We start from the raw sequence: 24,390 nt of genomic DNA, 5'->3' as shown, positions 1-24,390 counted from the left end.
CTGTCAGAGGTCCTATTCTTTGCTCTGGTGGTCAGGTGGAAGCTGGACAGTCCAGGTCCTACTGCCGTGGTAAGCCACCCATCCCCTCTGCTTTCTGTCCCTTCTAGGCTGTAGGTCTACCTTCTAAGGTGTGGCATTCTGAGTGAGACTGGTAAGTTTTAAGTGATTTTTTCTCCTTGATGTTAGTGGTGGTTCTCTATCTCATGGTCGGGGCTGTGGGGATCTAGAATGGCACTTGACAGGCAAGGGGTGCAAGATGGTACTGGAAATCCCAAATTCAAGAACTGACTGGGTCAGATCCAAGGCGACATTTATTCTCTTTTTGGAGTCCTGGCCCTGTTCTCAGCTGGTCTGTACTTGAACTCGAGGTTGTAGGTAGGGTCATGGCACTGGGAGGAGGTTCAGTGACTTCTTAGGGCTGAGAGAGGAAGGAACAGAGGATGCAGGTGGGACCCTGGATGTGTCTCTGTATCCCAACCCTTCCCTCACTCTGTGCAGCCTTGCCTCTGGGGTGCTGTCAGGCTGAGCTGAGTTGGGGTTCTAGGTGCTGCAGCCTTGGTTCCCCTTTCGGCCTCTGCTTTGGACCTTGGCATCATCCAAGGAGATGTCATCAGTCAGGCTGATGTAGGAGCTAAGGGCCTCCCGGAGCCCCTCACTGAGGAGAGACTCCTCCCCTGTGGCAGATGCTTCAGAGAACAGGAAAGAGCTGTGGAGAGGGGAAAAGAGTTGGGTCAGGGAGCCTCATCCTCCTCCCTGCACTTATGACACAGTTCCCGGTTCCCAGAACCTTCTGGAAAAGTGGTTCCCTGTCAGCTTGGCCCCCGCTGGGCTTCATTCAGGTTGGTGCTCTTTGCCTCATCTCGTCTGACCTTCCATCCAGGCCACCTCAGGCCCCAGGCATGCCCTATATCCATGCCCACCTGTGCCTCCCTGCTAGCCCCCCTGCAGACCTGCTAGACCTGGGCTGGCCTCTGTGAGTTTAGTCAGTGCTCCTTGGCTCCCAGGTGTCTCTGAAGGTGACAAGCCCATTCTAGGTTCCCAGGGGTGGGTTCTTCTAACTCTCCTCTGTTCCACCTTCATGTTCCAGGGGCCCCTCACCTGTCCAGTTCTTTCCAATTGAGTGGTGTCGTCTGCACAGTCACAGGTAGGGGTATGGCCTTGCCAGGGAGTGGGCTGGCCTTCTGCAGGGCACAGGGTTCCTTGAGGAGGCAGCAGATGTCATCCGCCAGCTCTGAGGAAGAGACCTAGACCCTTGACATGGCCGACGCCAGCCCTGCTTTCCTCCCCGACAACCCCACGCTCGCCCTGACCACCTTCCACACTTGGCAGTGGGGGCATGAGCCCCAGGCCATTAATCTGGAAGCTGAGGTGCAGGCCAAGGTCATTCTGGGTTAGGTTTGGGGAGACGTACCATGTGATTTTGAGTAATGGACCTCTTTGAGCCCTAGTTCCAGGTAAGGAAAGTGCTTTGGAGGAAAAAAGCTAAGGAATGATCAGTCTCTACTTGTTCTGTCAGTGTCTGCTGTGTGGAGTGATCATCCAGAAAACCCCTGGTCAGTTTTCCCTGCCTCTTTCACACTGTCATAGAGGCTGCATCCTCCAGTGCCTGTTATAGGACAGGCACCAGAAAATGCTAAGAGTCAACTGAATGCTACGATGGCAACAGCTCTGGGCCTAGCTCCTATGGAGAGAATTGGGCCAGCCATTGGGGACTTGCAGTGGTGGGTGAGGTACTGGCCTGCATTCACATGGGACATCTGTGTGGCTGTGTTGGCATGAGATGAACCTGGGGCCCCCTGGGCTGCATTTCTTGGCATGGGGACTGGCATGAAGAAAGGGGAGGTTCCTCTTCTGTCTGGATATTCTCCAGCAGGTGAAGTGTCCAAGGGCATGATGCGCTACCCCCAGGCCCCACATCCCAGTCTACTCATGGAGGCAGGGAATGGCCATACCGGAGTAATGGTCCACGAGGGCCTGGAGTGAGGGGAAGGTGAGGCGTGGTGAGATGTACAGCCAGCCGTTGTCAAGGCGATGGATTCTGTAGTGTCTGATCCGGTCCCAGGATGCAGGGCGGCTGAGGCGGACCGACAGGGAGTAACAGCCTGAGGAAGAAGGGGTCCAGGGTGAGATAAAGCCCTGCTGGGACCCAGCCCAGCCCAGGATGGGAGAAGGAAGACATGAACTGGCCACAGGGCCCAGACAGAAGGGAAGGGGACAAAGACTTGCTCTCTTGGTCATAAATGACAACACATTCCTCATAGACAGGGATCTTGTGAGGAGGAAATGAGACTGCACACGGCGGCGCTCAGAACAGGGCCTGCCACGGTTGAAGTGAACATTAAGTGTTAGCTGTTACTACAAAGACTCAAGTGGGCAGAAGTGTTAGAATGTGAAAATGTATCAGTAGATGTCAGCAAGGAAGTGGAGAAAGGAGCTCTTGCCCTGCTGGTGGAAAGGTAAATTAGTACAAGCTGCTTTGGAAACAGTTGGCCTTAACTAGTTGAGCTGACTGTGCCCATACCTCAACGTAGCAGTTCTGTTACATGATACTTTACAAATACACAAACAAAAATACTCATAGCATTGTTCAGAAAAGCCCCAAACTGCAAACAGTCCATGTACACTCAAGAGAATGGTAGATTCTAGAATCCATACAGCAGTAAAAGTTAATAACCACTACACATTCAAGCATAGTTAGATGTTTAAAGTAATGAGCAGAAACAGCAAGTCACAGAAGCATATGTTCAGCATGATTCTGTTTAAAAAAAGTTCAAAGGCAGCCAAGACTATATTGCATAGGAATGCATGTATCTTTTGAAAAGTAACTGATTAGCACAGTGAAGCATGCAAGGGGCTTCAAAGGGACTGTTGTACAATTTCTTAAGCTGGTAAGTGGCCATATAAATGTTGGTTTTATTATTACTGTTTAACCTATACAGGTATATTATATACACTGATGCATGTGACAAGATTTTTCCAGTTTTGTCTTTAATTTTTAAAATCAAGTTTTTTTATTTTCTTTTTTGGCTGCCCTGCACCATATGGAGTTCCTGGGCCAGGGACCAGGTCCAAGCCACAGTTGCAACCTATGCCGCCACTATGGAAACTCTAGATCCTTTAACCTACTGTGCCTGGCCAGGGATTGAATCTGTGTCCTGGCATTGCAGAGACCCCACTGATCTTGATGCACCACAGTAGGAACTTCTATTTTTTCTTTTTCTTTTCTTTCTTTTTTTTTTGTCTTTTTGCCTCTTTTAGGGCCGTTCCTGCGGCATATGGAGGTTCCCAGGCTAGGGGTCGAATTGGAGCTGCAGCTGCCAGCCTACACCACAGCCATAGCAACTTGGGATCCGAGCTGCGTCTGCGACCCACACCACAGCTCACGGCAACGCCAGATCATTAACCCACTGAGCAAGGCCAGAGATTGAACCCGCAAACTCATGGTTCCTAGTCAGATTCATTAACCACTGCAACACGACGGGAACACCACAGCTGGAACTTCTAAAATCAATTTTACTTAGTATAGTTTATATAAAATAAAATGCACTTGTTTAAAATGTACGGTTTGGAGTTCCTATTGTGGCTCGGCAGTAATGTACCTGACTAATATCCATGAGGATGTGGGGTCAATCCCTGACCTCACTTAGTGGGTTAAGAATCCAGCATTGCTTGCCATGAGCTGTGATGTAGGTCGCAGACGCAGCTCAGATCCTGCATTGCTGTGGCTCTGGCGTAGGCCGGCGTCTACAGCTCTGATTTGACCCCTAGCCTGGGAACCTCCATATGCCACAGGTGTAGCCCTAGAAAAGGCAAAAAAACAAACAAAAATAAATAAACACCACAGTGTGGCTGTGGCTCCAATTAGACCCCTAGCCTGGCAACTTCCATATGCTGTGGGTGCAGCCCAAAGACAGAAAAAACAAGAAACAAATGTGTTATCTTAGAATTCTGGAGGTCTTAAATCTGAAATAGGTTTCACCAAACTAAAATCAAGGTATCTTCAGGCTCTAGAGAAGAATCCATTTCTTTGCCTTTCTCCTTCCTTTCTTCCCCCATCCCTCCCTTCTTCCTTCCTTCCACATGGAAGTTCCTGGGCCAGGGATCAAACCTGCGCCATAGCAGCAACTTGAGCTGTTTCAGTGATGATGCTGGATACTTAACCAGCTGTGCTACAAGGGAACTGTGCCTTTTCAGTTTCTAGAAGCCACCTCCATTCCTTAGCTCATGGCCCCTTTCTTCATCTTCAAAGCCAGCAGCATAGCATCTTTCAGTCTCTCTCAAACTCTTACGCTCTTGCCTCCATCTTGTAAAGACCCTTGTGATTTCACTGGGCTTATCTGGATAATCCACAATAATCTCCCTATCTCAAAACCCTTAATCACATCCACAAACTGTTTTGCAATGTGAGGTAATTGATAGTCACAGATTTCAGGATTAGGACCTGGATACTGTTGGGGAGCTATTCTGTCTACCACAGAAGGGTACTTCCTCTTATCTCGACACAGAGTAGCATCTGTGAAAAAATCTATAAGGAACATCATAATGACAAAGAATGAATTTTTCCTTCTAAGGACAAAGCAAGAACATTTTTACCACTTCACTTGTTATACTAGAGGTCCTAGCCAGTGCAATATGGCAAGAAAAAAAAAGTTGTATGAATTGGAAAATAGTTAAACTGTATTTATAGACAATGTGATCATATATATAGAAAATTATAAGGAATCTACAAAAAAAACAACTAGATTTTTTTTTTGTCTTTTTTTTTTGCCATTTCTTGGGCCGCTCCTGTGGCATATGGAGGTTCCCAGGCTAGGGGTCTAATCGGAGCTATAGATGCCAGCCTATGCCAGAGCAACAGCAACACAGGATCCGAGCGGAGTCTGCGACCTACACCATAGCTCACGGCAACGCTGGATCCCTAACCCACTGAGCAAAGCCAGGGACCGAACCCGCAACCCCATGGTTCCTAAAAGCTACTAGAATTAATAAGTGAATTTAGCAAAGCTACAGGATACAAAGTAAATATACTTTGAGAAGTATGAAGTAGGGTCCCTGCTTCATTTTCCTATTGTCTGCCTGACTCTGGAGACCCCTTCACTTCTGTACCTTTAAGAAGAATCTCTTCTGGAGCTGTGCTGTGACTCTGAAAATAGACCCTAAGGCCAACCAGTCAGCTAAACCAAATGACCAAGTCCCTCTATCCTCTGCATGGTTCTCTAGCCACCCCATCCTGGCCACTGTCGCAGATACTAGAACCAGGAAGAGTCCTCATAGCTACACCATGGATTTGACTGTAGACTCAGATAATAAGCAAACTGTCAACCCTATGTGTGGTTGTTTACCTGACTGTGGGGACAGGTAAACTACCAAGGCCATCTATGACTGGCCTATGTGCCTGGTGTATTGCTGTTTCTTCTCACTACATGCTTCAGTCAGTCCCAAATATCTACTGCTGTCTCCCAGTTCGTGGACATCTTATCTTTATTTATTTTTCCATTTAAAAAAGTTTGATTGAAGTATAGTTGGTTTACAATGTTGTGATAATTTCTGCTGTACAACAAATCCAGGACATCTTTTAAACTTAGACTCCCTGGGTTCACATTCCACACAGAATCACATACTGTAACACCCCTGCATACTCTAACCCTAGCTGTGTCTCCAAGACACGTTATTTGACCTCTCAGAACTGTTTCTCCATCAATAAAGTGGGATAATAATTGTCCCAGACTCAATAGACTGCCACAAGAATGCAGGTGGTGAAGGAGGTAAAGCATTTAGTGGTGTCTGGCATGTAGCAAGCATCCAATACTCCTTATCAGTTCTCTGGTCCTTTGCTTATGTTCTTTTTATATGGAACGCTCTTCCACCTGAGTAACAACCAGCCTTCCTTTTACAACTCAGTTCTGCTCAGTCAGCTCTGCAGAGCACTTTCTCTGCCTGGGAGATGCCCTAGCTTGAGGCTTTGCCTGGACATGAGTGCCAGCACCAAAGGTCCTATTCCCCCATCATCTGTACCTCAATACTACCCTCCCCCTGCCCCCAGTCACATAACCAACTGTGAGCCTCACGAAGGTTGGTTCTAATATTATCTGCCCACCATCTTACCATCTCAGGAGACAGCAGCACAATTCATCCGTTACTAAGCCCCTAACCCCAGCATCATCCCTGACTGCTTCCATTCTCTCTCACCTCCCATCCAGCCCCAAAGAAAACCATACTGGCTACATTCAGAACATATCCAGAAACCAACCACTTCTTACCCTGCAGCAACTTTCCATGTGGCTTCCCAGTTCTGTCTTATCCCTGCCAAATCCCCTCTTTGCACAGTAGAGGGAGTAGGTAATGTCAATCAGAACCCTCCCTGTCACATTTTAAATAAATCTAGGAGTTCCCACTGTGGCTCAGTGGTAACAAATCTGACTAGTATCCATGAGGATGCAGGTTGGATCCCTGGCCCTGCTCAGTGGGTTAAGGATCTGGCATTGCTGTCGCTGTGATATAGGCTGGCAGCTGCAGCTCTGATTCAACCCTTAACCTGGGAACTTCCATATGCTGTGGGTGTGGCCCTAAAAAGACAAAATAATAATAAATCTGCAGCCCTCATCTTGGAAAGGCCTTGCATGACCTGACTTCTGGTGACCCTGGATCTATTCCAGGCACACCTGCCTCCTGCTGAGGAGGCTCCTGTTTACTCTGTTCCTTTTAAGGCTATTCTTTCTTTGTGGCACATGCCAGGATCAGATGCTTAATTACTATTTGTTCACTATCCACACTACCAACTACTTTGTGGGCAGAGATTTTGCTTTTTATTTATTTAGTCTTTTTTAGGGCTGCACTTGCGGCATGTGGAGATTCCCAGGCTAGGGGTCGAATCAGAGCTGTAGCCACTGACCTACGCCACAGCCACAGCAACACAGGACCTGAGCCATGTCTGCAACCTACACCACAGCTCACAGCAACGCCAGATCCTTAATTCACTGAGCAAGGCCAGGGATTGAACTCACATCCTCACGGATACCAGTCAGGTTCGTTAACTGCTGAGCCACGATGGGAACTCCTGATTTTGCTTTTTATATTGTTGAATCCCCAGCAATTAGAACAGTGGCTGGCGCACAGTCTCCATGCAATAGTTATTTGTTGAATGGACTGTCGTTAATTCAATCTCTGTGATAAACACTGGAGAAGTCCTTGCCGCCATTTGCACACCTACCACCATGAGCACAGATAGTGCTGAGGGCAGTCTACCTACCCCAGCTCTTCATCTGCTCTCTTCCCCTTGACATACCTTCACTCATTCGTGTATCCACATCTGCCGAGCACTTATACAAACCGGCACTTCACTAGCCCAAGACACAGGTGATCAGATCTTCATACTCGAGAAAGAAGCACAGTTCCACTGCCCCCCCCCCCCCAGCCAGAAATTCCCTTGATAGTCCTCCTCTCAGGTATTTAGTTCCCATGCTCTTGGGCCACATACCCTGACTTTGTTTTAAGAAATAAGTTTATTGCAGCTACAGAAGTGGTCTTTTCAGGGTGCTATGGGAGTTGAGAGCAAAGAGTGACAAAATAACTTGGAGAAATGACATTACAATGAGTTGTGAAAGATCACTGTGTGTTGGCCAAGTGGAGGAATGGAGGAGACGGCTTCCCGGGTGGGGGAGGCTTGTGTACAAAGGATGCAGTGGTAGAAAGAACAAGGTGTGTTTGTTCATATTCTGGCGGGTGGTGGGCCAGAAGGCAGGCTGTGGGAAGGAATGGTGAGAGCTGTGACTGGGTGCAGGGCCTGGAGGGAGACCCATTGAGAAAAAGGCAAGGAAGGTACACGTCCCAGATTCCAGAAAACTCCAGCAGGCTTAGCCAAAGTCACATCCTGGCCTGCAGTGAGCTGTGGTGTCAGGAACCGTGTTTTCCCAGGCGTTCTGATGCTGCTGCTAGGAGAAGAGGGCTCCACAGCGCTGTGAGGGATCAGGTAGAAAGCTCTGCGTGGGACGTATATGTAGCAGGACCCTCCTGACCTTCTTCTACTGAGACCTCCAAGAAGCTGATAGCCTCGAGGATGCTGCACTTTGGACCTCGGACTGTCTGAAGCCTGAGAGTAGGAACCACAACCTAGCGGGCCTGACCCAGAGGAGATGCTCAATATGTGTTTCTCAGCTGACAGAATGGACAGAGGTGAGCCCCATGGAGCAGGAAGCATACCCTGCTCATCAATCTCTCTTACGATGCCCAACACAGAATAGACACATAGTAGGACAGCAGGAAGGCAAGAGGGTGAGGCTATTAGGGCCTGGTACTAAGCTCTGGAGCAGTCCTGGGACCTCCACAAACTCTTCATGCCCCTTTATAGACCAAGGTTTCTGGCCTGACTTGGGCCCTGCCATGGCTCCCCCCAGGCCTGGAACACAACCAGGTTTGCCAGAGGGACGCTGGGGAGGATGGAGGGCCTTTCTCTGTCCCCTCCAGACTCTGAGTAGTGTTCCTGGGAGCTCCATAGCCCCAAGCCTTCCTCCTTGCTCTACATCCAGGCTCAAAGCCCCTGCAGAATTCCCTTCCCAGAGCTACAACTGGATCCTGGGCCAATGAAAAGCTAATCTTGCTCTCAATCACTCACCCACTTGGTCAACAGTTAATTACTGCTCTATATGGAAACATAACAGTGTCTCTCATTACTTAATTTTAGGTTCCCTAAATTGGAACTATAGTTTCAAACTTAAAAGAACATGAAAACCACCCGAAACACTTGTGAAGGAAGCAACCTCTTTGTGCAACAGTCTGATTTGGCAGGTCTGTGGTGGGGCCCATGTCAAGATGTTCCTCTGACAATTCCTGTACATGCAAGTCAGAACCACCATTCTACAGTGTCACTCAGGCCCCTACAGCTTTGGTGTCAAACAACTTTTTTTGACCACAAACCACAGTATGAAACTTTACACTGTGACCCAGAACACTTAAAATTATCTAAAACAAAAGTTTGATGAGGCCATATTTTCCCCAACCTCAGTGACACACCTTAATGTTTTCAGCTGTATTTCACTTTAAATTCTCACTGGTTCAGATCTGCTAAATCAATGGGATTCAACCTTGGCTGCACATCAGAACCATCTGGGGGAATTTTATAGCTTCCAAGGCCCAGACGAACTCCTGACCAGTTAAATCAGTAACTCTGACTGCATATAGGGTGGACGGCTCACAGGAACCTACTGTATAGCACAGGGAGGTCAACTCAATGTTCTGTAATAACCTATATGGGAAAAAAGAATGGATATATGTATAACTGATTTACTTTGCTGTAAATCTGAAGCTAATATAACGTTGTAAATCAACTTTATCCCCAATAATTTTTTTTCGAAAGAATCTTAAGCAGTTCCCAGTCGTGGCACAGCAGAAACGAATCCAACTAGGAACCATGAGGTTGTGGGTTTGATCCCTGGCCTTGCTCAGTGGGTTAAGGATCCGGCATTGCCATGAGCTATGGTGTAGGTCCCAGACGCAGCTTGGATCTGGCGTTGCTGTGGCTCTGGTGTAGGGTGGCAGCAACAGCTCTAATTAGACCTCTAGCCTGGGAACCTCCATATGCCGTGGGGGCGGCCCTAAAAAGACAAAAAAAGAGAGAGAAGAGAGAGAGAAACCCTGTGGGGTAAGGTATAGGCATCAATAATTTCTAAATCTCCCCCAGATGATTCCAACACCTAGCCAAGGTTGAGATCAGCAGTTCCTAAAGTGTGTTTCCCAGACTAGCAACAGCAAGCACCACCTGCAAACTTGTTGAAAAGGCAAATTCTTAGGCCCCAGATTTACCAAATCAGAACTGGCTGGACCAGACCAGCTTTTTAACAAACCCTCCAGGTGTTTCTTTCTTTTTTTTTTTTTTTGGCTGCACCCACGGCATGTAGAAGTTTAAACTCGTGCCACAGTTATAATTAGAGCCACAGCAGTGACAACACCAGATCCTTAACCCACTGAGCCACAAGAGAACTCCCTCCAGGTGATTCTGATCCCCACATGGATTGGAGACCCACTGGTCTATAACCACTGAGTGAAACTGATTTCTTGGCCTACAAATGGGTCACTACCTGCAGCTTGACAAATATTGCCCAAAACGAAGCCCCAGATGAGAGATTAGAAATTGCCTTTCCTGGAGTTCCCGTCGTGGCGCAGTGGTTAACAAATCCAAACCATGAGGTGGCGGGTTCGGTCCCTGCCCTTGCTCAGTGGGTTACCGATCCGGTGTTGCCGTGAGCTGTGGTGTAGGTTGCAGATGCGGCTCGGATCCCGCGTTGCTGTGGCTCTGGTGTAGGCCGGTGGCTACAGCTCCGATTCAACCCCTAGCCTGGGAACCTCCATATGCCGCGGGAGCGGCCTAAGAAATAGCAACAACAACAAAAAGACAAAAAAAAAAAAAAAGAAAAAGAAATTGCCTTTCCTGCAGAATTGGCAAATTTCTTCCTTTTTTGATAATGCGAGCTACATTCTGATCTATCCCTGTTTGGTGTTGCTACGGGGAACCTCAGAGTCAAATCTAACCTTAATCCTGGTAATTTTGTGGAGCCTTAAAGATCCTATAGATTCTTTACACCTTAAACTTATACAATGCTGTATATCAATTATGTCTCAATAAAGCTAGAAGGGGAACAAAAATCTAATGGATTCTTATCTGCTTTCCCCTTTATTTCTCTGCCAGTTCCTCTTGTTTATGCGCCTTCTTAGGAAAGGTGGCAGAGTGGCAATAAGTTCTGGTCACTATACTCTTGGGGTTGAGCCAGGCCAGAGAAGGGGTGGGAGTCGGGCAGTGAGCACGGAGCACTTCCTGTGGCTTCTCAAGCTCACCGGGCTGGTCTGCAGCGGCCCTGCCCCCAGTAGCACCGCTATGGTTTCCTGTTTGCAGCTGCCACACTACAGCCACCACCCCCCCCACCAACCCTGGCAAGCCTCCAGGTGTGTGTGAGGGTGCAATGCTGAGTGCTGACGCTGCCTGGCAGATAGCAGGAGAGGCTGGGGAGAGATCAACCCAGGGGCCTCCTGGAGGAAGGAGAGGCAGAGAAGTGCTGGAGGGGGCCCCAGGAAGGCAGACTAAGTAGAGAGCAAAGGCCCTGATAACCCATCCAATTTGGGGCAAGCACAGGAGGCCCGTCCTTAGTCCTGAATGCCTCCTCCCTAGTCCATCACTGTGCTTGCAATTCTACATGAGTGTCATGTGTGGGCCGCGCTTGAGTCTCTGAAGTGAGATGAACCTCAGCTAGGCTTGAATCCTAGCTCTGCACTTATTAGGGTCTCTTTCAGGCAACTCTTTTCTCTAAAAGTCTGTTTCCTTGTCTGTAAAATGGGGACATTAGACGTACAATCCCCAATGGATCGTTTGAATGCATTGAAAGGGCCTAAGATAAACGTCAACACTGCCACTCCTGCAGTGTCCTTCTCTGTCCCGCTGTAAGGGCAGAGGCATCAGAGACAGATTCAACACTGTGTTTTGTTTGCAAAGGCCCTACACCTGGGGAGGGAGACGCCCCCAATGAACCTGCAAAGTGACATGTCCCTATCCCTCTGTGGGCCTGTTTCCCCATCTGCACAGCAGAGAGAGGAAGATCATGAGGTGACTTCTTATTTGTTTTTAGCACCACAACCGCAGCATATGGAGGTCCTCAGATCTAATCAGAGCTACAGCTGCCAGCCTACACCACAGCCACAGCAATAGCCACGTCTTCGACCTACACCACGGCTCACAGCAACGCTGGATCCTTAACCCACTGAGCGAGGCCAGGAATCAAACCTGAGTCCTCAGGGATAATAGTCGGGTTCGTTAACCACTTAGCCATGACGGGAACTCCTATGAGGTGACTTCTAATGGGCTTTCTGGATCTGACTGGCCAGTGACCCAAAGCACAGAGACCTTGTCCTCTTGTCAACATTTTGCCAAGAGATCAGGATTATGTTGCGTCTTGGGAAGGAGAGATCATGGCTGATCGGGGCAGGGAAATCCTGTGACTTTACTGTATTACAAGTCCCGGTGGCCAAAGTGTTGGCTGAGCCTGGATCCTTCCACTTGAAATGTAGGTTGTGGCCCCACTGTTGATGGGCTCCCACGGCAACAACATGTGGTCCGTCTGTCAGCCAGACTGCCCAACTCCAAGGCCAGGTCCCAGACCTTCACAGTGGCCTCCTACCTCTACCCCCAAGTCACATCACACCTGGTTCTTGTCATTAAGGGGCAGAGCCCAGGGTGGGCCTAGCTTACCCACCTCTCCTGGTCTGGCTCTCCCGGATGAGGAAGGCCCCTCCAGGGTTTCCAGGCAGCAGCAGCAGTTCCTCTGCTTTATCCCGGCTCAGGCCCTCATACAGCCACCTGCGGGAGGAGCCAAGAGAGCCACCATGTCAGCCTGGGGGTGGGTGGGCCAAGACTCTGCTGGAAACTCTCTCCCTTCTTTGGCCTCAAAGTTCCAACTGTCCCAGGAAGAGCTGGCTGCAGGGTCTTTCAGGCCTGCCAGCTTTGTCCTGGTCCTGCTCCAGGGGCCTCAGAGGACAATCTCAGGGGGTCAGCTCAGCCTTTCTGAATGGAGGCCTCATTCCCAAGTGGCCAGGGCCTGAGAGCAGATTGGGTGATCCTAGTCTCTCTCCTCTCACTGCCAAGTTCCCCCAGCACCCATATACTATCCACTCACATTTTCAGGCCCTCACTTCTCCAAGATTTGCCCCTATTTTTTTTCTTCTTCTTCTTCTTCTTATGGCCGTGCCTGCAGCATATAGGTTCCCAGGCTAAAGGTCGAATAGGAGCTGCAGTTGCCAGCCTACACTACAACTACAGCAACACCAGATCCAAGCTGCCTCTGTGACCCATGCTCATGGCAGATCCTTAACCCACTGAGCGAGGCCAGGGATCAAACCTGAGTCCTCATGGATACTAGCTGGGATTCTTAACTTGCTGAGCCACCACAGGAACTCTGTTTTCTCTTTTTTTTTTTTTAAATTTTAGTATATACTTTATTTGAAGAGTTTAAAGTTTAACTTTGTAGCCCAGAGGTATACAGGTAAATATTTACTCATTATCACTGAAATCTAACTCCAACTGGAGCTCATTTGTAGGTGGAAAGCTTAGAACTAGACTGTTTAAGACAACCTAAAATTTTGGAAAAAACCATGCAGCCCATCGATGGCCATACAAGCCTCTTTGAATGCTGGGCTTGTTGATAACTCTGAGCCCACATTTTCCTTCCCCTCTTCACTAATCCCTCACTTATATATGTCCATGAAGGACTTCACTGCAACGGAAAGTTCAAGGGAGCTTTGCAGGAATTTTTTTGGTTTACTAGCCACTCAGCCTCCTACTGTCCCCAGAGCCATGCCCTGGGGTCCCAGGCAAAGTCTCCAGAAGCTAATCTGATGGAAATGGCTGCGCCTCTGTCATTTTGTGAAATTCCAAGGTCAAAGTCAGAGTCAGGGCTGAGTTGATTCCAAGTAAATAAAGTAGAGAAGCTGTGATTCTCTTGGTGCCAGCAGCAGGCTTAGCCTCATTTTACAAGAAATAAAACACACCATTCATACGGCTAATGAAAACTGAGGCAATAAATGAAGCCGTGGCAAGGGGAAGGGACTCTTGAAGGCAGTGTTCCCTCAATTTAAACTTCAGAGCCACACTGTGGATGCAAAGCTCTGCCCAACAGGCCCAGGCTGTCAGGAAGCGTACTGCGAGGTGGGCTTCACACGGCCTCTGTGCGAGCTGATTTTATGAGCTCAGGATCCTGTGTTACCTTCATCAGAGCCAGGCATATGTGAGCCCCAGAAAAGGGAGTCCATCCAGTGTGGGACCCATGCTTTTCCTCAGAATGGAAGACTGGCTGTCACAGCACACACAGTGACATGTTCCCGGCTCCATGTTGTTCACTGCCTTGCTCTCTCTGTAGAATTTGCTCTGGAGTCAGTTTGTCACTTACTCTTGGTAAGAGATGGCTCCCACCTTGTAAGAGAGGCTGCACCCCTGCGTCCAGCCCTCCTGCGGAGGTGCCTCTTGGAAGGACAGCCCATGGAGGTGGCTCCCACCTCCTGCAAGTCCTCTTCAGCATCCTCCACCACCAGATTCCCAGCCACTCTCCGAAGCCCCGGTGCCACATCTCCATGAGTCCTCCCTGAGCCCCCTCCTCTGGGCCCCCAAGTCACCCAGGCTGACCTGACAGAGTTAGACATCAGCTCTTCCTGAAGGCAGGGTCTGGGCCCGACTCCCCCTGACCCCACTCTGCTAAGCACAGGACTGGGCGTAAAGGACTTTGCTTGTGCGAGGAGACAGCAGGCAGCTCCCCGAGGTAGGACCTGGGGCGTGAACTCACCCATGGGAGACTTTGGCCACGTGGGTGCTGGGGATGCTGTACTCTCGGCCTGAGACTTCTGACAGCACCGTCCACCAGTCTCCATCCCTGGAGAGAGAAAGGTGAGGAGAGCGCCCTCTCAGAAGGGCCAAAGCCCTGGGAACTCATATTTGGGTTACACAAGGACCCTCTAGGCTGGGTCCTGTGCCACCTACCTCACCTGAGTTTCCCAAGGTTCCTTGCACCAGCCAGTCCAGGTACCTCCTGGGCTGTGGATGGCACAACTCAACCCTCCCCCACCCTCCGCAAGGCTCTGCCCACCCACGGCTTCTCCCTGCCCGTGTGTCAGGCTGCCTAAAACTCCCCCATCAGGGCCCTATATAAGCTCAGCACCAAAGGCCACGCTCCTTTCTCCTGGAAGGGGCCCCTCCTCCCATGAATGCATCCTCAGCTCTCGGGGGAGGGAACAGAGCACTGCCCTAACCAGGGGCCCTTGGAGAAACTTACTCAGAGACGATGGTCAATGGCTCCCCCAGCCTCAGTGACAGCTCCTCCTGCTGGCCTACCGGGAAACTGCCCAAGGCCACCGCTGAGGGCTTTCTCCTTTCTGGTTGGAGGGACAGAGATGGTCACCCTCTGGGAGACGTGAGTTCCAAAGAAGTCTGGGCACCCACCACAGTCACCCTCGGGCGGCATGTCTGCTGGGTCCTGGGATGGCCACCTGGAATCTGACGCTTTTCCCCAGGGCTCTGCGGAGGTGTACCCAGACATCTCTTGGGGTTCCCCAGGGAAAGGATTGGTGTGGCAAGAGGAGGGGGCTACAATTCCGTTTTATATACAGATCTTCACAGGAGATTTTTTTTTTTTTTTTTGGCTTTTTAGGGCTACTCCTGTGGCGTATGGACATTCCCAGGCTAGGGGTCAAATTGGAGCTACAGCTGCCAGCCTATGCCACAGCCGCAGCCATGCCAGATCCAAGCCGCATCTGCAGCCTACACCACAGCTCAGTGCAACACTGGATCCTCAAAACCCACTGATGGACTCAGGCCAGAGGATGGAACCTGCATCCTCATGGGTAGTAGTCAGGTTCATTTCTGCTGTTCCACGATAGGAACTCCTTCACAGGAGATGTTGATGGAGAAATTCTGCTATTTAGCAAACTCCAAACCAACAGCTCTAAGTAGGTATCGGCCTGGATCTCTGAGCTCAGAATCTGAAAGGCACTGATGAGACAGGCAGCAGAGAGGCTGGGACGTAGACAATGGAGGAGAAGGACTCCCGGTGGGGCCCAGGAAGTTGCCCACACAGCCAGCCTCTGCAACTTTGGGGTGCCGTGCACGTGGCCAGAGTGGTTCTCCTGTGGCCTTTGTCTGGAGCAGTCTGCGCTGCCCCCTAAGAAGAGGCACAGCCCCAGGGCCTCCTGTGACAGGCCTGGTCCAGAGCAGACACCCAGCAGGAGTGTGTGGCCCAATCAAGTGTCCTGGCCACAGACCTGCCACCTCTTCCCTTGCACCTGCTGTGTGTCAGGCCCTTGACTGGGTGCTGGGTGCCTCACCTCTATTCAGCTCACTGCATAGCAAGGCAACTGAGGCTTAGCCAGGCACTCCGCCAGGAAGAGAGGACCCAGTGCCTACACCACACCATCTGTCCCTCTCCTCCTGTGGGGCACCGTTGAGGGGGGGACCAGCGTGGCCACTCACAGGCCCAGGGTGGGGGCATAGGGCTGGATAGCAGCACACCTCTGAAAGGGCCCAGACACCCTGGCAGGCTGATGTTAAGACAGGGAGTCACAATAACAGAGGTCACCAAGCCACCCCACTCCCCACCTCTGCACCATCACCCCAGGACTGATGCTGAGAACAGGGGGGTCATGAGGCCTAGCTCTGAGGCTGGCAAGCAGACAGCAAGCAGCTCCCTCGGCACAGGATACTTATCCCCTCCCCCCACCTGGGGATCAGCCCACGCCGTCTAACTGGACCTCCTGATGCCTGTCCAGTCCTCCTTGTCCTGAAAAATCTGCCCTCTGAGGGCTGCTGAGAGCCCTACCTTCCCTTTCTCCTTATCCCATCTCAGTGGGGTCTCTGCATTAAGCTATGAGAAGCAGTCGCGGTCAGCAAGAAAGGTTTACATGTCTCAGAGATGCTCCTCAAAGCCAATAGGCCCCTGTGAGGCCCTCTAGACAGAGCTGGGGCCCCCGGAAGGGAGGGAGGGAGGGAGAGCAGACAGACAGACAAGGGCCCAGGGGATGGTGGGGCAGATCCAGGGCTGGGGGCCTCTGCTTGAGTGGGATGTGGACAGAAGGAGACTATCATTCTGGGAAGGAACCGGTTCCTACATGTCCTCGCAGACACATGCGGAGATCCCTGTGGTGACGCCATCTGGAACTCCTCAGAGCACAGGGCCCGGCCATCCCCAGGGGCTGGGAAACGTCTGGGGCCTGAATACATGGTGCAAGAGAGTCTGGAGAGGGTGTCCTCCAACAAGAATGGACCTAGGTGGCCAGAAGGGCCCCTGGAGGCCCTGTCCTTGCACCCTGGGAACCACTTGCACATGCTCTCCTCCATGTTGGGCCCCCTCTGGTGTCCAAGTCACCATCAGCCTCCACTCCCTGAGTGTAATGTCCCTTCCCTTCAATAAATTCTCCCTTTTACACAATCGCGCACACACCTCCTACTGGTTCTGTTTCTTTGGAGAACGAGCACACACTCTTGGTCCAACTCCCTTAAAACACTGTCACCAAAAATCTAGCACAAACATAATTTAACTATTGGCTTAGCACCTGTCTCTGGGGCTTGACTGTCCCTGAAGACAGGGACTGTGCCAGTCTTGTCCACTGCTGTGTCCCCTGGTCCTGGCACAAGGCCTGGCACATGGCAGCACCTTGGCAGATTTTGGACGAATGCAAGGCTGATGGACAAAGGAGTTGCCCAAATCCATGCTCCTGCTGGGACCTGAGTAGAAGTACTGAGATCCCCTCTCTTGCCCTGGAGACCCTGGCAGAGGGGGAGCTCCCGTTCCCCTCAGTTCCCACAGGCAGGGAGGGCCCCAGGACACCTATTGTTGGGGGGTCACCCCTCTCAGCATCTGGGCATGACTGAGAGCAGCTTGGGGCTGCAGCCTGTGGCAGGTTCAGAGGAAATGAGGTGTAGGTCTGTGTGGTTTCCAGATCTCTTCCTGCAGGGCCTGCTGGGCCCCAGGCTCTTGGTACACGTCAAGTGGCTAAAAGGAGACAGCTGCTTCCCCAGCAGGAGCCCACAGGGCCCAGGGTGTCCATGACTGTGGGGCCTGGGGGAGGCTGCTATTAGAGAGATGAGGATCTCAGGGGCAGGGGCTGAGAAGTGGGAAGGAAGCCCCAGCCACTGTTGAGGAGTTTTCAGACTGGGGACCACTCCTGCCACTCCTGGATATCCACACAGATATCCAGACTGTGGCTCTGCAGTTCTCTTGTTCTGTTTTTTTCAAATTTTTAAATTACATTTTTTCTAAGGCTGCACCTGCGGCATATGGAAGTTCCTAGGCTAGTGGTAGAATTGGAGCTGCAGTTGCCAGCCTACACCACAGCTACAGCAATGCCAGATCTGAACCATATCTGTGACCTGTGCTGCAGCTCATGGCAATGTCAGATCCTTAACCCACTGAGCAAGGCCAGGGATCAAACCTGCATTCTCATGGACACTAGTTGGGTTCTTAACCCGCTGAGCCACAACAGGAACTTGTCCCCTCCTTCTGTTTACCTGTGTGGCCATGTCCTTCCTCCTAAAAGTGCTGCTTGGTTTAGAATCATCTTGTTATCTGTGATGGTTAATTTTACATGTCAATGTGGCAGGCCACAGTACCTAGATATCTGGTCGAATGCCAGCCTAGATGTGGCCACGACTATTAATTAGATTAGATTAACACTCAAATCAGTAGACTTGGAATAAAACAGATGACCCGCCACGGTGTGAGTGGACTTTATCCAGTCAGTTGAAGACCTGACAACAAAAAAGCCTGAGGTCCTATGAGGAAGAGAGAGCCCTGCCTCCAGACTCTAGGATTCTGCAGCCTCAACTCTTCCCTGGGCCTCCAGCCTGCTGGCCGGCCCTGCAGACTTCAGACTGGCCACCCCCACAACTGTGCCGGCCAATTTCTTACAATAAATTCTCTCTCTTACACATGCGCACGCACACACACACACACACACACACACACACACACACACACACACACACGTGGTTCTATTTCTCTGGAGAACCCTGGCAGATACATCATCGAAACCCCAAATCAGAATGTGATTGGAGAAAGGATTTACGGGCTGTTTTGGGGAATAAGAAACAAACTGGGGCTGCAGCCCTGACATGAAAGTGTTAGAATTTGCAGGATATTTTGATTGTCTCATTGTCTTAAAGACTGGCTTTTTTAGTCAGGACTACCTTCGAAAACCACAATTACAAGTTTAGCCTGTGCACTGTATGAACTCATTTTTTCCAGTCACCATGGCTCTATTTTTTTTTTTTTTTGCCACACTTGCGGCATGTGGAAGTTCCCAGGCCAGGGATCAAACCCATGCCACAGCAATGACCCAAGCTGCTACAGTGACAACGCTGGATCCTTAACCTGCTATGCTGCAGAAGATCTCCCACCATAGCTCTGTTTTGCTTCAAGTATTTCACAGCATTTCTCAGGGTGAGATGAGATCTTTAGAACTTTCTGTGACGATGGAGCCGTTCTATAACTCTGCTATCCAATAAGGGAGCTACTAGATGCATATGGCTACAGAGCACTTAAAATACAGCCGGTGTGACTGAAGAGCTGAATTTTTAATTTTATTTAATTAATTTCAGTTTAAACTGAAATAGCTGCATATGGCTAGTATGGACAGGGCGGCGTGGAGAACAACAGGAGCGGGTTGGTCCAGGTGCAGCCCAGTCTCTGAATAAACTGATTTAGGAGAAGGGAAGCTGTGGGAGAGGCCCAGGGGAGCCTCACACCGTCCTGGTTAGCTCCTGTCCCTCTCTCACATTTTCTCGTTTATCTGTTTTCATGTTCTCATCACCAATAGGTAAGCTCCCCAAGATCAGGGACCCTGGCTGTGTGGTTCATGGCGAGGGCCCTGTACCCAGCAGGTCCTCACTGAGGTGCGAGGCTGTGTTGGCATGGCTGGTCAGGAAGACCTGGCTGCCCCGGGGCCCACGGCCTACCTGCTTGCACAGGCTCAGGACCCTGGTCTGGCACGGAGGGGCTCAAGCTTGGGCTTGGCAGGGTTTTCCCCCTGCTGGGCTGACTTCCCATGGTTCCTCAGCAGAGCACTCAGAAGCACATTGCCAAGAGAAATCTGAAAGAGAGGCCGTGATGGGGACAGAGCCGTGGCTCCCAGCCTGGTACCCAGACACCGTTCCTCCCCAGCTCGGTGCGGCTGACCTCCTCGCTGACACGAGTGAAGGAGACCCCTCCCATCAGGACCAGGCTCCCGCCCCTCCAACCAGACCCTAAGGCTCTCTGCAAACAGGAAAACCTGTTTTTTTTCTTTTTCTTTGCTTTGCTTTTCAGGGCCACACCTGTGGCATATGGAGATTCCCAGGCTAGGGGTCTAATCGGAGCTGTAGCTGCCAACCTACACTATGGCCACAGCAACGTGGGATCTGAGCTGCATCTGCGACCTACACCACAGCTCATGGCAACACCAGATCCTTAACCCACTGAGCAAGGCCAGGGATCAAACCTGCGTCCTCATGGATTCTAGTTAGATTCGTTTCCACTAAGCCACAATGGAACTCCCTGAAAATCTGTGTTCTTTACATCCTATTTCTTCTACACTGCAGCTATGCTCCGTTCTTTGTTTCTCAGCCTTTCAAGTGTGTGAAGCCCCCTCCCATTGGCTGGAATGCCCTTTTCCCCTTTTGGGCCTGACTGGATCCCACCCTTCCTCAGGAAGCTTTCCCTGAATCCCCCAGCCCTGGCTGGTGGTTTCTAAGGCTACTCAGAACCACTTTCTGACCTGTGATCACATTCTGCCACTGGGTAGCAGGGGCCAATGACAGGACAGAGTTCACTCCAGGCATATCAGACCCATGGCTAGTTGGGCACGTTGGGAGCTGGTGTCTCACAAGCTAAGTGACACCGAGCCCACTGTTACTGGTGTCACAGGGCAAAGTAAGATGCCTGGGAGATTGTCCGACAGAGTGATGACTTGCAAGGCTTTATGGGATTGGTTGTCGAACCACTTCCCCTCTCTTTGCCTCCATTTCCTCATCTGAAAAGTGGGGATAACGATACCCGGCACACGGGTCTGAGAGATAATACATGTGAAGAGCTTGGCCAGGGCCTGCTTTTCCTTTTTCATGCCCTGAGTGTCTCTTCACCAGAGGCTGCTCCTGGGAGCCTTCCCCTCTCTCCCTCTCAGCTCCCCATTGTGCTGTTCTTCCCAAGTATTTTTTATGGCCACATTCATAGCACATGGGAGTTCCCAGGCCAGGAACTGAATCTGAGCCACAGCTGTGGCAACGCCAAATCCTTTAACCCACTGCACCAGGCCTGGGATCAAAACCATGTCTCCACAGCGACCTGAGTCGCTCTAGGTGGATTCTTAACCTATGGCAACATGGTGAGAATACCTAATTTTTCATTATTCACATATTGGAGTGCTTTTTTTTTTTTTCTTTTTCTTTTTAGGGCCGCACCTACAGCATATCGAAGTTCCCAGGCTAGGGGTCAAATAGGAGCTACAGCTGTCAGCCTACCTCACAGGCACAGCAATGCAGGATCCAAGCCATGTTTGTGACCGATACCATAGCTCATGGCAACGCTGGATCTTTTTTTTTTTTTTTTTTTTGGTTGTTGTTGTTGTTGCTATTTCTCGGGCCGCTCCTGTGGCATATGGAGGTTCCCAGGCTAGGGGTTGAATCGGAGCTGCAGCCACCGGCCTACACCTGAGCCACAGCAACGCGGGATCCGAGCCGCGTCTGCAACCTACACCACAGCTCACGGCAACGCCGGATCGTTAACCCACTGAGCAAGGGCAGGGACCGGACCCGCAACCTCATGGTTCCTAGTCGGATTCGTTAACCACTGCGCCACGACGGGAACTCCAGCAACGCTGGATCTTTAACCCACTGAGCGAGACCAGGTATCGAACCTGCATCCTCATGGATGCTAGTCAGATTCGTTAACTGCTGAGTCTTTTCCTTAGCATCTCACCCATTGAAGCCACTTGACACACATGAACTAAATGGTTGAAGTGATTATTACTTCTTTGGACAGGTGTCTTATCCTTAGAATAACTTAAAATCCCAGGTTTCCAGGATAATGCTGATATATTTTTCAAACACTATACAAATTAAAATGTTTCAGGGAGGTGGTTTCATGCTTTCAGTTTCAGTCTTCTCACTAGAGACAAGGCATCATTCCACCCATTTTGTAACATAGCACATTCTGTCCTTGCCTTTTTTGTTTTGTTTTTTGTCTTTTTTAGGGCTTCACCCACGGCATATATAAGTTCCCAGGCTAAGGGTCAAATCACCAGATCTGAGCCGCCAATGCTAGACCCTTTGAAACCCACTGAGCGAGGCCAGGGATCTAACCTGCATCCTCATGGATACTAGTGGGGTTCTCAACTCGCTGAGCCATAACAAGAACACCTGTCCTTGCCTTTGAACCTTTCCCCCTGCCTGGGTGAGGACAGGTGCCCATTATGAACCTGGAGTGAACCCCATGGGTTCATAGGCAGTTGTGTCTGAGGAGTAAAGATCTTGTCTTAAGGATGGAACAGCTTTCTGTGGCCTGTGCCATGGGTGTGGGGATAACCCTATCTGTGTGCTACCGCCTCCAGGGGAATTCGGTATTCATGGGCCAGGAGCTCTTTCATAAAAAACAGGCGCACCATCAGGGATTGGCTCCTGGCAGCTACTTCCTGCTCGGACAATGGGGTCCTGAATCCTTGGCAGCGCAGTGGTGCTGCTTCCCTCCACACCAAATAAAGCACCCCTTCAAGTCAGGTTTTATCTTTTTTTTAAATGATTTTTATTTTTTCCATTATAGTTGGCTTCAAGTCAGGTTTTCAACTGACCTGCTGATTCCCAGCCTTTCCTTCTCCCTTGGGTATTAGGTACAGGCTCTATGCTGAACTGTGCAGACACAGGTCCAGAAAGTTCCTAGGAGATCATTCCTGGGCAGCACGAGAGATTAAGTCGGACCAACCGAGCTCGAGCTGTGTGACCCCAAGCAGCAAATGCAGCTTCAAGTCCCTTCTGTGAATCTGGGATGATACTGGGACAAGTCCAGGACCTGGTGCAGAGGGTGTGCTCAGTAAAAGTTAGTTTCCTTTCCCCTCCTTTCAGCAAGACAGAGTCACCACAGTCACCAACCACACTAAACCCAGAGACTTCTTCCCGATGCAGGTGGAGCTAGGGCTGGGCCCAAGGGAGGCAGGGGAACCCTGCACTCAGGCTGGCAGCCCCCCAGCACTCTGCCAGCTCCCCTCCCTCCCTGGATGGATCAAGGACAGGAAGGGAAGCCTCCTGGGGGCTAAATGAAGACCAAGAGTGGGCAGGCCTAGGAGCGAGAGGAGGTAACAGCCCAAACTTTTTTTGTTGTTGTTCTTTTTGCCTTTTCTAGGGCCACTCCCACGGCATATGGAGGTTCCCAGGCTAGGAGTCAAATCGGAGCTATAGCTGCCAGCCTACACCACAGCAACACAGGATCCAAGCCGTGTTTGTGACCTACACCACAGCTCACGGCAACGCCGGATCCTTAACCCACGGAGCGAGGTCATGGACCAAACCCACAACCTCAAGGTTCCCAGTTGGATTTGTTTCTGCTGCGCCACACAGAAACTCTGATGGCCCAAGCTTTTAAGAGAAAGAATCTAATTGCAGGAATTCCTTCATGGCTCAGGGGGTTAAGGACTTAGTGTTGTCACTGCTGTGGCTACAGTCTGATCCCTGGCCCAGGAACTTTTGTGTGCCCTGGGTGTAGCCAAAAGAAGAAGAAAAAAAAAAAATCTAATCAAAATTGTGTAAGTATTTGAACAATTTAACTTGTTAGGTACTTCCTAGGAGACCCAGGCATGGGTGGAAGGAAAGAGTTGAAGGCAGCTGAGGTCAGCACATGGCCCACATTACATCTTGATCATCCAGCTTGACCCTTTGAGACACAGGCAGGGTTTGACTCCTATTCAAAGCAATGATCAGAGCCCAGAGCAGGGTTTGACTCCCATTCTAAACAGTGACCAAAGCCCAGAGAGGGCGAGCTCGTGCTCACTGTCCCATAGCTGGTTAGTACAGAGCTGGGTCTGCAATAGTCTTTTGTGCTTCTGAAGATAATTTCTCAGCGGTGAAGGTTAAGTGATAAATTCAGATTGAACTAAAGGGAGAAATCCCTCGCCTTCATATGAGAAAGACCGCCCTTCTGAGAGGAACCATAGACTCTAGAGCTGAACTTGTCTTTGGAGGTTATAATCTAGACTCCTCTCATCTACCGATACTTTAAGGCTGTAGCCCAGGGAGGGCCCCAAAGTCACACAGCAAGGTGGCAACAGAGATAGGACCAGAACAGGCCTGAAGACCAGCTGGCGGGGAGGATGCCGTTCCCCGGGGGCCGGCAGATGGGGAGAGGGCCCTCAGAACCTCCCCTCACAGCCTCAGGAGAACCATGTCCCCTTCTCGAGTTTGCTTCCCAACCGGAGAGCCCACTCCTGGTCTTGGGGGGAACCATCCCCCCTCACAGCCCCAAGGCCATCGGAAAACAGAAACAAACTTACTTACTGGTTTCCTGACATCAGAGGCTTGGGGCAGGGGCTCGGCTAAGATGCATGCTTTAGCTGCAGAGGTTAGGGCTTTAGGGGCCCCTTCTGGAAGTCTCCCAACGTCCTTAGTCTTGGGCCACCAAGAACCCTCTTGTCCGGGGAGAATCTTCCGGGACAGGCCCTCCGTTTTGCGTTGGGTAGCTCCGCATCTGCCTGTGGTCAGCAATCTGTACCCCTGGGATGGGACAGGAGACTGGTGCTCCTGAGAGGCCTCGGACTGGACGACCCACCCAACCACAGCCAGGCTGGGAAGTGGGCCCTGGGCTCTCTGAGCTGTCGCAGGGTCCTTGGGGCTCCTGGCTCACATCTGCAGGC

At 50.7% G+C, this 24,390-nt stretch overlaps 1 protein-coding gene across 8 annotated transcripts; it reads right to left on the bottom strand.

Annotated features, from left to right (window-relative positions):
• Positions 1-293: 293 nt before the first annotated feature.
• Positions 294-24,169, bottom strand: SLA2 (Src like adaptor 2). Of its 8 annotated transcripts, none has more exons than XM_047771162.1 (9): positions 24,035-24,166; positions 22,339-22,556; positions 19,475-19,608; positions 14,802-14,901; positions 14,316-14,402; positions 12,237-12,340; positions 1,953-2,102; positions 1,099-1,231; positions 294-706 (listed from the first exon to the last, which is right to left on the bottom strand). In XM_047771162.1, the coding sequence occupies exons 3-9, from the start codon at positions 19,563-19,565 to the stop codon at positions 541-543; spliced, it is 831 nt and encodes a 276-aa protein (XP_047627118.1). In that variant the 5' UTR covers positions 19,566-19,608; positions 22,339-22,556; positions 24,035-24,166; the 3' UTR covers positions 294-540. The 8 variants fall into 8 exon arrangements, with proteins under 8 accessions (XP_047627118.1, XP_047627117.1, XP_047627122.1 ...); XM_047771161.1 differs by having other exon boundaries at positions 24,031-24,160; XM_047771166.1 differs by having other exon boundaries at positions 22,339-22,437; positions 24,031-24,156.
• Between the last annotated feature and the right edge of the window lie 221 nt (positions 24,170-24,390).

The sequence above is a fragment of the Phacochoerus africanus genome, chromosome 3 (genome assembly GCF_016906955.1).
Source record: "Phacochoerus africanus isolate WHEZ1 chromosome 3, ROS_Pafr_v1, whole genome shotgun sequence".
NCBI classification, from domain to species: domain Eukaryota; kingdom Metazoa; phylum Chordata; class Mammalia; order Artiodactyla; family Suidae; genus Phacochoerus; species Phacochoerus africanus.
Note: the sequence above shows the minus strand (reverse complement) of the source record. Positions and strands in the feature narration are given on the sequence as shown.